The sequence below is a fragment of the Copadichromis virginalis genome, linkage group LG23 (genome assembly GCF_057382275.1).
Source record: "Copadichromis virginalis isolate Kocher_CV1m ecotype Utaka linkage group LG23, C_Virginalis_male_GT1.1, whole genome shotgun sequence".
NCBI classification, from domain to species: domain Eukaryota; kingdom Metazoa; phylum Chordata; class Actinopteri; order Cichliformes; family Cichlidae; genus Copadichromis; species Copadichromis virginalis.
In genome coordinates this window covers 52808440-52825784 of record NC_140639.1, presented here as the reverse complement: position 1 = coordinate 52825784, position 17345 = coordinate 52808440, and the positions used below count along the sequence as shown (strand labels likewise).

Genomic DNA, 17345 nt, shown 5'->3' with positions numbered 1-17345 from the left:
TCTGGTGACTACAATCTTTACCACTTCTTCTGGGAACTGTTGTTCACCATCCTGGAAAGTAGGTAGTTTAAATGGAAACATGTCAGCATTTTATGTGCCGTTTAAAAATAAAACACAAAAGAATGCGAGATTCACCTACCAGCTGTTCTCTGAAGAGATCCTCTTCCTTCTCTTTCAGATACACCTTCAGGCAACGGATTGCGACCTCTCTCTTCATTTCCACCGAACTCTGGAGAATAAAAAAAGCAAAACAAAACTTAAACTTACAGTTTATTAGGTGAAAAGTCAGAACTATTACATTTATGTGACTTGCATTGTGCTAAATATTGATTTTAAATATGTTTTTAAAAGAATTAAAGACTTAATCTTTGTAACTTCAATTTAAACTGTTACACACTGGCCTGCTTTAAATGCCCACTTTGCTAGCAGTAGGATAAGGTGAGTAAAAGTAAATGTAACCTAAATTTCATCAACAGCACAATTGTGCTTTTGATGAATAGGACCTGAATCAGAGAATGACATGAACTATAACTGTAACTGTAACAACTAATTCATCAATACACCTGCGAGGTACATTATATATACTTTCCAGTTTTAGTAGTAGGTGGGCTAAATGTTTCTCAATTAAATTAGGCAATTCACCAATTTCTTCATCCTCTGCATTTGCTACATCTTCACACGATGGATTTTCATTATGTTCCTCAAGAGGATCATCTCCTGCATTCAAACGACTGACACACCTCTGTATCAGCTCAGGCTCGAAGTCATCCAATGAGTGAGGAGTGTGTTTTCGGTTCCTATGAGAAGCACATGTTCAAATGAGCAGTAACAATCCCAGTACAGGCAAGGTATAAACAGTCCACCATGGCTACACTGTAAAAACTGTGACTAGAGGTTACTTAAAAAAGTTATGGCAACAAAGTGACACTTGAAATAATTAAGTAGATTTTAATTTCAAAAGATTTATGTAAAATGTAGAGAAAATGTTAATTAAATTCAAATAGAAAACAAAAGTAGATATTAATAGAATTAAACTGTAAATATGTGTTGGATTTAGGGTCAAAATCTCAAACTGAAGGTTGAAATTGCCCAACTTTACCAAAAAAAATAATTGATATGAAATAAGTCTCTGAGAAAAATTACTTTGAATTTACTAACTATCTGGCAAAGGTTTAGTAAAAACTTCCTAAAATATCCATTACAAAGAAATGAAATCTTCTTGTTTTTTCAGTAAAACTCAAATTGGATTCAATAATTTTCCAAATAAACCTTAAAAATAATGACTGAATAATAAGAGAAAATGAAATGAATTTTACTTATTTTCTGAGTAAAATGAATCAATTTCACAAAGAAAACATCAAAACAGTAATTTGTTTTATTGTGGAAAATAAAACACAGTAATTTATAATATAACATTTTTCTGCTCGTATACACTGAATTCTCATCAACAATCTCCTGATCTCCTAAATACATTCCTCTGCTGTAAATTTGTTTTAGTGTCATAAACAGTTTATCACACAGCTTTGTGTACAGAGCAACAGCAACATAAACTGCATGAATGTAAACCAGTTTTGTAAAAAAGAAATTAATCTTTAGACTGTAATATCAACATGAACCTGAAATTTGAATATCCTTTACCGTTTCCTTTATCTCTGTTACGTATTTATGATTGACTAACAAAAACTTTAGTTAGTCAATCTTTTGTTAAATTGAATCACTCAATATAACTGTAGAACAAAGGTTTTTCACTCATGTACATGGAATATCAATAATGTAAATCAACCTTTTATCTCAATTTGGATGTTTAACCTGAGAAAATCTAAGACACATGTAAGAGGAAGTAACATTTCTACAGCTACAGGACTGCACTTCTGTTAAATTTTAAAGTTGTTTTAAACCAATGTTTTATAGTAACATACACTATAAACAAAGAAAAGCTTCACTAGTGATTCCTCCAATTTGCTGCCTTTCAAACAGAATATTCCTAAGAAACTTGTAGGTAATAAAAAACAAAATTAAAATGAAGAGCACAAATACAGCCTGACACATTGCAGGTCATTTGGGTAAGATATGAATAAGATGAAATTAACTTAAAAACTGAAAAGATAGCTGCATCTAACAAAGACAAACCAAAGGTTTTCAGTGAGCTTACTTCCCTTTCATTCTTTCAGAGTCCTCGTTTAAGCCAATAACTTGTTCTTGAGGCTGTTCACTTTTGGTGAGAGCTTAGCACAATCCAGTTCAAGGAAAAGTTTCTGGAATACTTCCAAGGTGTATTTTAGCTCTTTGGGATAGGCAAGATCGACTGCATATGTCAATCCAACCAGCATTGCGCATGCTCTTGGAAAATTGCCCAGAGCAGGCATAGCTCTCACACCCTCCAGCACAATGCCAATGTCATCCTCCTCAGATCCAACAGCCTTGATTTTGTAGATTTTCATCCTCTGTTCAGAAAGATCTTGTGACACACCATCCTCATCAGCATCCTGAAACAACAAACACATGGGTTTTCTGACTGTAGTTGCACACATGAAATATTTCCTGGACACATCCTGTAGCTGAATGACAAATAAAACATGATAATGCCTCAAATTATTTGAAACTTGACAAACACATATGAATAACAAAAACAGAATAATGTTTCTACTTCAACACTTACACTGTACTCTTTGATCAGTTGATCAATGGACTCCCCAAGGTACACCATCAAGCACTGAATAACCAGATTTCTGGTTATGTTATTGCTAGGATTGCTTGGTGACTGAAAATGAGCAAGAATTCCAAAAATTACCATCAGATAAGTGACCATTTATTAAGACAAAACTGTGAGAATTGGCAGTATTAAAAAAAACTGTTAAATATCAAATTATCATCACATGGAGCATTATGTGCGATAATTAGCTGATGTTAATGCACATGCCTGGGTGCTGACAGTCAACACAAAGGTATTGTCAACATGCTTGACAGGTTCAATCTTTAAATGTGTCGTTTTAGTAAATTACATTAATTTAGTCATTTAGTTTTTTTATCTAATTTAGTTTATGTTCGTCAGAAAGGGTTTTTCCTTCTTGGGACAAAACAAAAACCCAGCAATACCTGTACTTGTGTTTTTTTGTTTGTTTTTTGTTTGTTTTTTTTACTAAGAATAGACATGTATTTAAAATACAATTAAAACATGAAACCCATAATTGTGTTGTTAATTATATCAGTGACGTCCTGGCGTCCTCTTGCACTGACAAAAACATGCAAACAAATTAGTGGAGCTGTGCACCATGCAAATGAAATTTGACAAAAAAATTCTTTAAATAAAATTCCAAGCTGAAATGTCTGTGGAAAATACCTTGGCTATGATAGCCTGCAACTTCAATCCCATGCTGATCAGGTGAATTTAAGTTGAGGGATCTTCCATTACCTGAAAGGAAAGCAACATTATCATTTTTGACGTTTAGTCAGCTGTGTAAAAACCAAGGAGGAACCCACCCGGGGGATTAATAAAGTTTTATTTTATCTAATCTAATCTAATAACTTTAATCTCAGCCAAACCGATTTACTCACGAACAAATAAAACACTGAAAAAAACCAAACAATAACATTTTTAGGTTGTCTAAGTGACTTATACATTACGTTTAAACTGAGTAGCGAAACCCCGCGGTGATCTGAAAATGATGTGCCGGGAGTTGTGCCGTTCTCAGCGGCTTCAGTGACCCTCGAGCTCCCGGCTTGCTATCGAGCTGGTGGGTAGCAGATGCTCCGAAAACGTCGAAGCACTTTTGCAAACATGCGATATCTTGATAAACCGAGCAGATATTTGATGTTTACACAGCTACTTTCGCGCCTGAAAATATGGTAAAAGTTTATTTTGTGACCCAGAAAGATTACTAAGAGTAATTTTAAAACTTAGTAGCGGCCGCCATTATTGGAAACTGGAGTTCGAAAAACTGACTGTGGCTGAAAAAATCACTCACAACTGACCGCAAAACCTTTTCATGAACTTTTAAACGTGGATGAAAGACGTTAAAACTCATCGGAATATACCGTTGATATTTTTTAATACGGTAAAACATGTGGTTAGTTAAAGCTGTTCAGTAACACAGTCGTGAAGGCTTGGAAAGTGACCTTGTGCTAGCAGTCCACTAACTGCCATTTGTGTAAAAATACGATACTATCATTACAGTGATGATTATTAATAAAATTTCGACGTATCATACTGTTTAAAACCTTTACTCAAAACCGATATACGTTATTGTTTAAACCGTGTCTTATATTTGAACAAATTAAGAAGTCTTACCTCTGACAAAATGGAGACGTCCACTCATGAAGCGCGTGTGTCCTGCACGTGGCACAAAGGATTATGGGCGGAAGTGTACAATGATTAAAATGAAAATGCTTTCATCAGTTAAATCTATTAGATTTCTTAAATTTTTTTAGTACTCAAACATTTTTTTTAAATCTACTCAACAAACCATTGCTGAATTTACCCCAAACAAAACTGTGTAAATTTAAATAACTGAACATCTCAAAATTGTTGAATTTTGCTTAGATTTGATTAAAACTACTCATACACGTTTTTACTGAGTAATAATTACTATTACTCTCCTATTAGATTCTAATTAACCCCAATCACAGTTTTTACAGTGTATGTTTAAGCCTGTAATGCTTTAAGAGCTCATTCCTTCTTGATGTTTCAAACTTGCAAATTTTGCAAGTCCAATGCATTTTGAAATTTACTGCAACCTTTTGTAATGCAAAGAATTATTGAAGCTTTTGAGTTAACAAGCTATTTTAAGTATAAAACCTTCTCTAAAACACTACAACAACACTACTACTACACTACACTGAAAAAGATTAATCATAAAGACTGAACAAAATTGAATTTTAAAATTTACATCTACAGACTGCAGTTTAAACTTGTAGTAAGGTGTCAAATCCGAATGTGTAAGAGAAATTTATTTTAAACTATTTAAATACCACTGTGGCCACAACCCCACACTTTACATTATGCTTACAATTACAGAAAGCAAATGCAAGTCGTATGCACGCACACACACACACACACACACACACACACAATATTGTTTTTGTTTTTTTTGCCAGGTCAACCATCTTTAACGTCAGGCACACTTCCCAGTCGAGCTTAGAACATCAACACAATTGATAGAAATACTTTTAGTCAGGGATAAATTCATCACATTTTACTCTATCAGTAATTAGTTACCTCACCCAAGACCATCTTGTGGAAACATGAATTTACTCTGACACCATGATAAGAATGCAGGCAGCTACTGACCGGTTAATTTGAACATATACGGGTTCAAATTGAACATGCTCTGCTACATGGTCTATCAGCTAACCAAATGTACCCGGACAAGTGACATATTTTAATTGTATCTGTACTCTTTTATTTGTGAGGAACGTTTGCTAGCTAAAAGAAACGGCTAGCTAAACTTAAAAAAAAACCCAACAACAATTACAATTAAAACCATCAAATTTCAGTTTTTTTAAAGATGACATTTTAAAGTGTACAAATACAACTTGTAATTCATCTATTTAGAATTCAGTACTTACCTAACTCACCGAACACAGTCGAGGGCAAACACACCTCTTCTCCCACGAGGCCACAAGAATCCAGAAACTGTTGCGCACGATACGAACATATGCTACGGGGTTGCCCTCTGCTGTCTGATGAAGGATATAAAAAAAACAACAACAGCAATAGAATAATATTAAACACAAAGTGAACCCGTCTTCCTTCATTAAATAGGTTCTTTTAGATGTTAAGGAGGAATTGACTTAACCAGGCTGGCGGAGAATGAAGACAACCGGACACCTGCAGCAGATGGGGGAATCAGTGAACTTTTATTGAGACAGAGACAACCTCTCAAAAACAGCTCACATCAAGAGATTCCTAATATTTTCTGTGAGGATGGGTATATATTCTCTAAAACTTACAGGAGGGGGTTGTGAGGAAAGTGCTGCATTAGCAGAAAAACAACTCCATAAAAGGAAAGCGGCCTTGAGTGTTCTAGTCTCTTCGCTTGCAGATATCTTTCGCCTGCAGAATGAGGCGATCGCTTCTTATCGCTCTCAAGGCCAAAGTCGTGAGCACACAGTTGCACAGTAACTTTAAAGCTGAACAATATTTAAAGCTGAATAATGTTTGATCAGATTATATTTTCTTCAAATCCCCCTTTTGACCCATCTTAAATGGGTCAACACACAAAAATAAGTAACATTCAAAGGAACACAGAGACGTGTCGAAGCCTGGCTCGAAAAACTCCTCGGGTCTTATCATTTGTCTTTATCTGTCATTGCAGATGAGGAGAAAAGAGTCCAGGCACCACCCTGCCCAGGGGTCGGCTGCAAGCAGTCTCGGTTCCCGATGAAAGCAGTAACAGCTGTCCTGCACAAAAGGATACAACGAGTCAGTGCAACCAGGGTAGTGACACAAAATTAACAGTTCCTGTAACCTAGCAACCAAAAAGCATAAGTAATGATAAAAATGTGGAGAGTACAGAGTATACTATAATAATGAGAGATATAAACGTGAACATGTGAAAGAATAAATCAACCGTAAAATAAACTCAGAACGGTAACTGCTAAGGACATTCAAAAGTGAATATGGTAAAACGTGAGGAAGGGGTGTGGAATAAAACAACTCATATCCAGTGGTGGGAGTACACATTCGCTCAGGCTTAAGTCCGGAGACCCTGAGAACATCGCTTAACCCTCACAACCCGACCAGATACAGTTCAACCAGATATATCCTTCAAGAGGAAGTGGGTGAGGGAAACAATTAATAACAAGCCTAATACAAAACACCACAGAGAAACAATCATTCTAGAAGAATTTAAACAAGAGAAAGACGATAATGTTCGTCACCCTCACGATCAGAGTTTTCATCATCCGTTGGCGAGGAGGTGGGAAGTTGACTAGCCAATAAAGGCATCTGCCGGGCGAGATCCTTATCCTCAGGAGTGAAAGCTGTAACAATCAGTCTCTGGAAGAGGGATCGAATGCATGGAATACAACAGCAACCGCAGGTGACTAGGATAGCAACAAAAACTGAGATGGAAACTAGGATGGAAGCTACAAGGGCCTTATATTTGCCAAACATGTTAAGCCAAGAGTCCCACATGGCAGTATCAACGCCCGAGTGTTCCTTCATTTTAACAGTAAGAGCTGTGAGACCAGTAATAGCTTTAGTGAGGGAACCATCAGGAGCTGTGTTATTGGGGATATAGGTACAGCACTCCTGACCAAAAAGGCTGCAGACTCCGCCTTTTTCTGCGAGGAGAAAATCCGTTGCGACCCTGTTTTGGAAAGCCATTAGGGAAGTGGCAGATAACTGTGCATGCACAGCTTCAAAACCATCTCGAGTGTAATTAGCCAACAGTTGCACATTAAAGTGAATGTAGTTAATTCTGTCTACATTCGCATTTATTTCAACCATCCAAAGTATCGAGGCCCATCCTGCTTTAACCTGGTCTCGCAGTTTATATTCATCGGGGACCCCACGGGGTATACCTACAGCATCAATATAGGTTGGATTATGAGCTGAACCTGGGATTAGAGAACGTTTAGAGCGGCGTTCAGAGGAGGATGGGAGGCCCACTTCGTGTACTTCTATAGAGAGATCTACTGGAGTGACTAAAACAGGTAAAATAAGAGTTATGAGAGCGCAAAGACCTGACGCATCCCGAGGGAAACCATCATATAACTTGTTATTGCCACACCACCACCACAAATCAGCCCTAGCCGTAGGTCGGAAGTTTGGTTTCATAACCGTCATCTCAGTGCACCAAGAAGAGTTCAAGCTACCTAGTTTTACTGCATTGCCAGTCAGGTTAATACAAGTGAAATTGTTCACAGCTACATCTGAAGAAAAGAAAGGCGGTTTATTAGAGACTGAGCGTTGAGTTTTAGGAAAGTGGTTTTCCAGATATGAGCAATGACCTCGTTTTGTATTGTTCATAAGATGCAGGAGGCATGCACTATTGACTGGCGCCGGTACAACTCTTAAAGTGGGGCGTGCTCCCATACAAACTATGCAGTCGGAAGCCGTCGTGTCAGCAGCTTGTTCAGCTAGTAGTAACCAGTTGTTTGTTGCTCCAGAAATACCGGTTAGAATTTGGAAGAGGTCATCTTTAGACATTTTATTTGTGTCTACAATGCGTATTCGGCCGTTTCTCCCCCCGTTTGTATATGTCACCGGAGGACCATTAAAGGTGGGATTATCATCTTTAACTACAGAGCTTGGAGCTGCACCAACGCTAGGGCATATTTCCATTTGCCAATACAGGGCGGTGCGATCAGTCCAAGGGGCAAGTATAAATTGTTGACAGGAGGTCAAGGCCAGATCCTTTAGGGTAAAAATTAAGCCTGACAGATCCGGTTTTTTTGCTATTCTGAGCATATTTTGGTTTCTCCAGTGCAAAGCCTGACCCCTAGAGTGCTTGGACCAATCGAGGTCCGTTTCTGACACTAAACTGGACCACTTCCACTGATGCCAACCTCCCAGGGTTATATACCACACTGAGGAGGAGAGATGTACTGCAAGGTTAAAAAGATCCCCCCCTTGGTGTTTGGTGACGGGAGTGACTGGGAAGCTAGCGAAATCTATTTCGACTACCCAACTTTTATTGTTGGGGACACAGAGAGTAATCATTCTAGTCGTACTTGGGGTGCAGGAGGTAACCGTGTGTCGTTTCTTTCTAACTGGATCGGGCGTGGGCAAAACTGGAGAGGAAGTGGTGGGCAAGACCCTAGGGGCTACATTTGTCAGATTGGGACTTTCAGAAAGGGGCGAAGCTTTTGAACTTGAAGGTGTCAGAAGTGTCGGGGGCCCTTCACAGATCAGGATTATGCCAATGGGAATGAGACCCAGGGCCAGGAAGCAAACAAAGACGCAACATCTTTGCCTGCCTGTCATTTCAGGGGGAAAGGGCCAAGACATGTTTACTTAGCTTGGATGTCGTCCAATAGAGGATGATGGGGCAGAGAAAGGTGGTCCAGTTCCCCCCACCTCGCCAAGGGCGTGTTCTAGGAGTTAAAGAGCAACAAAAAGTATCAGTGACACAACTTTAAATGAGCTTTCAGCGGTTAAAACTATTGCAATGTAAAATGTAAATCTTAAAAACTCAAGCCAATATAAAAGCAAAGTCATAAAAGATGTTAAAAATAAAAAATGTTTAGGTAAGTATGAAGAACACCCCCTTTTGTAACCAGCCGGCTTGTAGGTTGAGTTTTGGCTCCCTCAAGTGGTTGGTGATGCTGTTGCAGCTCCTTCTGACAGGTCCTTCTGCACCTCTGTCAAGGTTCTTCCTGGTTCGGTGGCAGCAGCGCACTGTGTGTAATGAAACCAGGTGTCACCTTTACCTTCGAGCCTGACAGCGTGGGAGGTCCGCTCTGTTATGCGGTAAGGGCCCGTCCAGCGAGGCTCAGCCCACTTTCTCTTTGTGACTTTCAGGAGGACGTAGTCCATTCCAGGTGTAGCCGCCTCTTTCAGCTCTTGCTGGTTTCTTTCAGCGACCTGTGAGGAATACTGGGCAACAAAACTGCGGAGCATGTTATAATATGTCCTCGGACCGAGGTCTGAATCAGCTTCATCCGACATTAACAGGCGAGAGGAGGGGCCAGGAAAAGGCCTGCCATGCTCCAACTCAAATGGAGTGTAACCAGAGGTTTGATTTACTGAGCATCTTATGGACATTAATGCAAGAGGCAATGCCTTAACCCAATCTAATTTGGTCTGTGCACAGATTTTAGCCAATTTAGTTTTTAGAGTTTGATTCATCCTTTCCACTTTCCCCTGGGACTGGGGGTGGTAAACTGAGCCAAACTTATGTTTCAAACCTAATGCGGCTTCAACCCTCTGCAGATCGTGGTTCCTGAAATGTGAACCATTGTCCGACCTTATGACCTCGGGAAACCCATGCTGTGGTATATAATGATTAATCAGACACTTCACCACAGTTCTACTGTTTTCACTTGCTGTCGGCCAGGCTTCTGGCCAACCTGAAAATGCATCCACAGCCACCAGCAGGTACCTGTAACCACCCACTCTGTCCACCATGTCTGTGTAATCAATGATTATTTCTTTCCCTGGGCAAAGTGGGATGGGGAAGTACCCTGCTATTGGCTTGAAGGCGGGCTTGATTCCAAATTGGTTGCACTCCTTACAGGTTTTAACCATGTATTTTGTCATGTCTTTTAGATAAGGGTGCCACCAGACGGCTAAGTTTCTCATCATTTGTGCAGGTCCGACATGCCCCACTCCATGTGCCTCTTCCATTGCTGTCTGTCTGACCCCTGGCGGTAGAATGGGCCTTCCATCTGGGCCCCGCCACACATCTGTGTTTGTGGCCCCTCTTGTTATCCATAATGATTTTTCCTGGGGGCTAGCTTTATCCTGTAACTCTCTGATTGTGGCTAGGCCTAGTTGTATGGGTGGTCTTTCTGGAGGGGGTGTGGCTTCTGGGTCCATTACCATAATCAGGGAGGGTAAGTAACCAGCTGTCTGCTTAGCTACTAAGTCGGCCTGTTTGTTACCTAATGCCACTAAATCCAATCCGGCACTGTGTCCTTTGCATTTTACCACTGCCACCTTAACAGGTAACAACAGTGCTTCCGCTAATTCCCTCATTTCCATCTCATGTTTAATAGGCTTTCCGCTGGCTGTCAAAAACCCAGCTCTTAGCCACTGCTTGAGCTCCACATGCACTGCTCCCACAGCATAAGCTGAATCACTGTATATATTCACTTTCTGTCCCTTTCCCATCCTTAAGGCTTCAATCACCGCTCTCAGTTCAGCTCTCTGTGCAGACTGTTGTCCTGTCAACTGCTCTGCCTTCACTGTTTTCCATCTCATGTCTGTCTGTTCCACTATTGCCCATGCAGCCTTCAACATTCCACTTTCAGTTCTGAAACAACATCCATCTGTGAACCAATCTTTTTCTGCATCCATTAGAGGTTCTGCCTGCAAATCTGGCCTGATTTTCTCCTGTACCTGCACAACCTCTTCACACATATGTGGTTCCCCCGATCCCATGTGATCAGCCATGTTTATGCCTTCATGTGAGTAGGTGATGTGTGGTGCTTCCAAAATGGTACTGAGGCGTCTCTGCCTGAGTGAAGTGAGTGTGAAGGCCTGTGAAGAAACGTAGGCCACCACACTGTGTGATGTCAAAATTTTTAGTGGGTGGTTCATCACTATGTGTGCTGTTTTCTGAATGATTTTTGCAAGTCCAGAAACGTGTTGTGTGCACGGTGGGTGGCGTTTTTCAGTGTTGTCAAGCATTACGCTTACATATGTCAACACTTTTCTCTCTCCCCCTTTTTTCTGGAACAGGATACCATTGATATGGGTTCCAGTTCCAGAAACATCAAGATGAAAAGGCAAAGCATAATCTGGCACAGCAAGGTCAGAGGCGACAGAAAGCTGTTGTTTTAACTTTATAAACGCCTGTTCTGTTTCTGTAGTCCATGAGAGGGGAGCGGAGAGGTTTCTCATGCCTTGTTCATTTACCAAAGCGCGCAAAGGAGAAGTAAGGCCAACATAGTCTGGGACATAGGTCCTGCTGTAACCAGTCAGGCCCCAAAATGACAACATGTCTTTTACAGTTAGAGGTTTTGGATGGTGCAAAATGGAGTTCCTGTGTTCTGGGGACAAGGAAATACCGGACTGTGAGACCATGCGGCCTAGAAAAGAAACCTGTTTTCTTGCAATCTGTAGTTTGGTTTTGCTCACTTTAAAACCTGTGTTGGCCAGGTGTTGAAGTACCACTCTGGTGGCCTCCAAACAGATGTCAGCCGTGGGGGCAGACAGCAAAATGTCATCCACATATTGTATTAACATACAGTCAGATGGTAGTGGGCAGGTTTGTAAAAGTTCTTTCAAACACTGATTAAACAGTCCTGGGGAGAGGGCAAATCCCTGTGGTAAGCGAGTGTAACGCCATTGTCGGCCTCTAAATGTAAATGAGAAAATGTCACGCAGTGACTCACGAAGTGGGAGGCAGAAAAAGGCATTAGCCAAGTCAATGCAGGTGAACCAGGCATGAGATGGTGGGAGGTTGGTCAAGGCAACATAAGGATTAGGCACAGGCAAAGTAGGAGTGCCAAGTAAGGCATTAATCCTTCTCAAATCATGTGCCATTCTGAACTTCCCCGTGCCTTTTTTCTCAACGGGTAGGATGGGCGTGTTCCACTTAGAGCAGGAGGGCTCCAGGACACCGGCAGTGACCAAACCAGAAATTGTTTCTGCAATCCCAGCCTCAGCCTCCGGTTTGTGTGGGTACTGAGGCTGCCACAAAGGGGTAGCAGATGACAGTTGAAAAGAGACTGGCTCCACATCAACTAAACCTACATCTGTGGGTCCAAGGGACCACAAACAATCTGGAAGAGAGTCGAGTAAAGGCGCAGCATCACAGTGGTCTGTGTGTTCTCTGCCATGTGACCCGCTGACCACTCTATGTTGCAGTGTTGAGGAATTAAAGCAATCATTTAAAATTTGGTATGTGTTGGTAGATGGAGAAAACAAAACCTGTGGGAGTTTTGTAGGTGTCCAGTCAGTGGCCGCAAGGGAACGTTTAACCATTCCACCCAGCTCCTTAGCCTGGTGTCCAGGATGTAAGGCCAGTGACACATGGGGAGCTGCCTCATCAGACATCATGTACCACTGTAATTGATCTGTTGTAAAAGTAACCGCTGCTGCCACTCCCTCCGGTGCCGCAAAAATGCATGACATGTTCAAAGACCAAGCCCGCCCCTCACACTGCTCTTGGAACATGTGCTGGTACCAGGTGGTGTCATGCCTGTCATAAAACAGTGTAACATGAGGTGGGTCAGGGGGAGGGACATAAGGATGCAGGAGTGAGAGCCACGGCCGCCATTGCTGAAAAGCAGTCCAAACTCCTGGTTCAGCAGGTGTTTCAACTTCCAATAATGCCCAGTAGATGTCAGCAGAGTCCGCTAAACAGGAGGAGGGTTGCAGCAGAAACTGACCACCTCCCTCTGGCCCATCAGAACAGGGAAGCACAACACCAGTAGGGAGAGTCACAGTTAGGCCTTGTGAAGAGCAGAGTATTGTGGCTCCTAATTTAATCAACAAGTCTCTTCCCAGTAAATTCACAGGCGCCTGTTTTGAACAAACATAGCTGTGTAACAAAGTCTGATCTCCAACCGTTGTGGGGAGAGGCACGGTGTAAGGCAGAGTTTTAGGTTCCCCAGATATGCCCACCACTGTAATCACTGTGTCAGTAAGTCTTTCACGAGCAACATCCTTAATGGTGGAGTACGTAGCTCCAGTGTCCACTAAAAAGCTGCTTCTTCTTTTATCTACAGTTATGGACAGCATAGGGTCCGCCGTTGTCCCTTCACTGTCCTGGGCAGTCTGTGGGGTGTCCTATAGCTGGGGACCACCCTCGTAGTACTCCCACCCCATCACAGGCATCTGTGGGGCCGGGGGCACTTCAACTAAAGCACCACGAGGTCCACCTCTGTGGCCAGGATGCTGATAGGGCCCACCACGGGCTCCCCTGCCTCTTCCAGCAGCCGGGTTCAAAGGGCACGCTTTAGCCCAGTGTCCAGGTTGTCCACACCGGAAACAAACATACATCTGGCCTCCCCTACCACCTCCCATCTGACCTCTTCCCCTGAAACCACCTCTGTTTCCTCCAAATGGGGAACCTCTCTGCCCATAAGGGGCCGGGGAGTGATAAGCACCATACTGGGGGGGCTGTGGATCAGCTGGCCACGGGTTCGGATACAAATCAGGGGCAACTGGACCAGGAGGGGGAGCCGCAGCGGCCACAAGCTGCTTTTTAGGCTTGTCACCTTTTCCACCCAGGTCGTTTTTCGCTTTCTGCAGCTGAACCTTCAACAGTTGCAACTGTAAATCTTCGACGCTCTCCGCTTTATCATCAGACTTAATCTGCACTTTGTTAAGATTAAAAATCAAATGTTTCTTCCAGATTGCAAAGTCACAGTCCTGCAAATCAGGATTATCCTCCATTTTCTGGCTTACTGACTCCGGAATGCCCCTCAGCACCGCCCTTCTAAACCACATGCTCTGTGAACAAGTCCTACTGGGGTGATGACCTGTATGGTTCACCCAGTCTTCAACAGCCTGATTTAGATAATGGGTGGGATTTTGCTTTTCCTCCCATTTAAATTTCTGTAAGGTGCCTTGATTTTTGGGTGGGAATTGTTTGCGCAGGGCCGGTCCAATAAACCTCAAGGCCTGCATTAGTGGCACCTCGTTCTCATGCGTGGTAGTACCCGCATTTTGTTCCAGATCCGCTGCCTGAGATCGGGATGTGCACCTAGTTATAATAGCTCTAAAATCTCCCAGTGCGAGGTCCTGTCCAGCTGTGTATTTATCCAAACCAGCCAACCAGGCATTCCCTCCCTCCATTATGTCAGGGAGTTTGTCCACTAGGGCCTGGACATCTCCGAATGAATAAGGTTGATACACTGGTCTACGTTGCGCTTTAGTCTGGACCAGGGGAAACATGCCTGGAGGCTGAGGCACAGGGCCCTTAGATCTAGTCTGATATCCTAAACTGTGAGGGGTAGAGGGGGGTGTATTGTTAAGGTCACTGAGTTCATCATCAGTATCCTCAGTTTTTCCCCCGCCTGGTGGGGTAGCAGTGTCAGCAAAAACGTGGGCTAAACTCATCTGTGTTTCCGGATCCTGACGGCCCACCAAAGACATGTTAACTGTGACATTTGGTGAAGTGCCAGGCTCAGTTTTTGCAGTAGCGGTCAGATCTCCTTTAACAGCGACAGGAGTGCTGGCAAAGGGGTTGGACCGGGAAAGAGGGGCTGACGCAACACGATTATTCACCTGGACCACTGACCTATGTTCATTTAAGCAGCTGCGTAATGCTGCTTCTAGATCAGTTAATTGTTGTTCAGTGGGTTCCTGTCTGTTCATTCGAACCGCAAATGGTGCGCTCGCAAATGGGTCAGTTAGGCCCTCAGATCCGGTTCCAGAACAATGGGACATGGAAGAGGGGGCTCTACTACTAGCTGAGGGTGTCGCCGACAGAGAGGAGCTTCCTGGGCAAAAATGCTTGGTATCTATGGGAGTTGGAGCTACGGGCGGTTCTTCTCCAATAGTCATTATTCCACCAGAGATATTAAGTACCGGATATATGCCTGCTGAGGGAGGAGTCTGGACTGAGGCAGAATAGGGAGGTGGCTGAGACCTATTTTTCTTCATGTGTGGTTTTGCAGTTTCCCATAAACACACCCAGTGATTAAATTTAGCTTTGCGGCCTGCGTGCTTATCTGCTTCCTTTCTGTGTCTCACCCCGCTTATCACACCTGCACCTGCTGCTGCTGAGTTGGCTTCTTCCTCTTTCTCTTTTGCCTGCATAGCCTTATTCTGCCAAATTATTCCCCAATTACCACTACTCCCCTCATTCTTTCCCTTTTCTTTCATTAACCTTTCAGCTGTTTTCCTCAATGACTCTTTCTGCTTTTTTGCTTCTTTAGGCTGGTGTGTGGAGTTGATGACTGTCTCAACACATGTTAATTGTTCTCCCAATGTGCTAAGAATAACACCGGGACCCCAACCATCATCATTAGTTTGTCGATCTAATTCTCCATCCATTTTACTGTCAATGGAGGAGTGTTCTTTTATTGATTTTAAAGGAGAATTTGGGCCAGCTGGGTTTCTGCCTCTGTTAGGCACTAATCAGCTGGGGCGCTGCTTTAAAGGTGAGTCAGCACTGAAATATCCCTTCAGGTGTTACCAAGCTTCTACCAAACCGGAGTCTGGCGGGTAACCTTGCCTAGAGCTTCCTGATAGGGGTGCTAGTTGGTTGTCACCTTGTTCACACGTCTCATTCACACTTCATACATTACCTGCAGTCACTCATTACCCTCCTTATGTATGTAATAAATGTGTAAAAAAATTCTATGTGTGGTGTATTATTTTAACCAAAAGAGGAACCTAGTTCCTTTAATTGTGTAATCTGTGAACACGGAGAACCAAACTGTCCTGCCCAGTGTTCCACAGCAAGCATTCAGCGTGTATTTATGTGTGTCCAATATCAAACAGAACATCAAAACATTTAAAACACTAGAATCATCGGGGTTTTAAGAAGAGATCCGTTTTCTCCTATTGATCAAAGGGACCTCTCCTTTTGGACTCCAACCAGTACTTCTCTTTTTTAAGTTTTAGAGGATCTTTTCTAATAAAGTCCTCTGGGCCTTCCTAACCCTTCTGTAGTTTAGAGAATATTACTAAAAAATATTCTCAAGGCCTTTAACCTTTTAATTTGTTTAGAAAGGCGTTACTAATAAACCCTTTCAAGGTCCCAGACCTGCTGAGGTATTTATCCGACACCGGAGAGCGACCCGTCGGCCGCAACCGTGGTCAGACCTCAGTTCACTCTTATCTTTATTCACTTATTCACTTATTTCTTATTCACTTATCTCTTATTCACTTGTCTGATTCTCAGCAAGCCTTAAGTAAGCCAGACAATTTTGGTTATGAATTACTAGGAGTTTGGACACTAAGTATTTTTATAATGTTCAATATAGCAGAAATAAAAGGTCTGCTTACCTTGTTTTTGTGTGCACACAGCTTTTGTCCAAACTCCGTTCACTCAGACCACGGCTGATGTCCTCCCCCCCGTTCCAGTTTGGCCTGGAGCGGATCCTGTTCCGTGACGCCAATTGAAGGATATAAAAAAAACAACAACAGCAATAGAATAATATTAAACACAAAGTGAACCCGTCTTCCTTCATTAAATAGGTTCTTTTAGATGTTAAGGAGGAATTGACTTAACCAGGCTGGCGGAGAATGAAGACAACCGGACACCTGCAGCAGATGGGGGAATCAGTGAACTTTTATTGAGACAGAGACAACCTCTCAAAAACAGCTCACATCAAGAGATTCCTAATATTTGCTGTGAGGATGGGTATATATTCTCTAAAACTTACAGGAGGGGGTTGTGAGGAAAGTGCTGCATTAGCAGAAAAACAACTCCATAAAAGGAAAGCGGCCTTGAGTGTTCTAGTCTCTTCGCTTGCAGATATCTTTCGCCTGCAGAATGAGGCGATCGCTTCTTATCGCTCTCAAGGCCAAAGTCGTGAGCACACAGTTGCACAGTAACTTTAAAGCTGAACAATATTTAAAGCTGAATAATGTTTGATCAGATTATATTTTCTTCACTGAATGGTCTCAATTCAAACAGGAAGGATGTTGAAACTCATTTTTACATGTTACACAAACTTAATATTTTCTGTTGTTGATTGATGACAAAAGCATTTTATTCAATATACTCAAACATTTAGGTTAAGGAGCTGTTTTTTAATTTTTGTGTTGCACTGAC

General features: G+C 42.2%; 2 protein-coding genes and 1 long non-coding RNA gene across 4 annotated transcripts; all 3 read right to left on the bottom strand.

Moving 5' to 3' along the window:
* Nucleotides 1-1357: 1357 nt before the first annotated feature.
* Nucleotides 1358-4634, bottom strand: LOC146682257 (uncharacterized). The gene is made up of 4 exons (XR_014918178.1): nucleotides 4289-4634; nucleotides 3341-3412; nucleotides 2660-2761; nucleotides 1358-2486 (listed from the first exon to the last, which is right to left on the bottom strand). It is a non-coding gene; the product is annotated as an uncharacterized LOC146682257 (long non-coding RNA).
* A 1203-nt stretch (nucleotides 4635-5837) lies between these two features.
* On the bottom strand, nucleotides 5838-16637 carry LOC146682255 (uncharacterized). 2 transcript variants are annotated; one of them, XM_085447862.1, is made up of 2 exons: nucleotides 16574-16637; nucleotides 5838-9541 (listed from the first exon to the last, which is right to left on the bottom strand). In XM_085447862.1, exon 2 carries the CDS (start codon nucleotides 8951-8953, stop codon nucleotides 6848-6850), a length of 2106 nt encoding a protein of 701 aa, XP_085303988.1. In that variant the 5' UTR covers nucleotides 8954-9541; nucleotides 16574-16637; the 3' UTR covers nucleotides 5838-6847. The 2 variants fall into 2 exon arrangements, with proteins under 2 accessions (XP_085303988.1, XP_085303989.1); XM_085447863.1 differs by having other exon boundaries at nucleotides 5838-9039.
* On the bottom strand, nucleotides 13403-16580 carry LOC146682256 (uncharacterized). Its single transcript, XM_085447861.1, has one exon. The coding sequence runs from the start codon at nucleotides 15614-15616 to the stop codon at nucleotides 13403-13405; it is 2214 nt and encodes a 737-aa protein (XP_085303987.1). The 5' UTR covers nucleotides 15617-16580.
* Nucleotides 16638-17345: the final 708 nt, after the last annotated feature.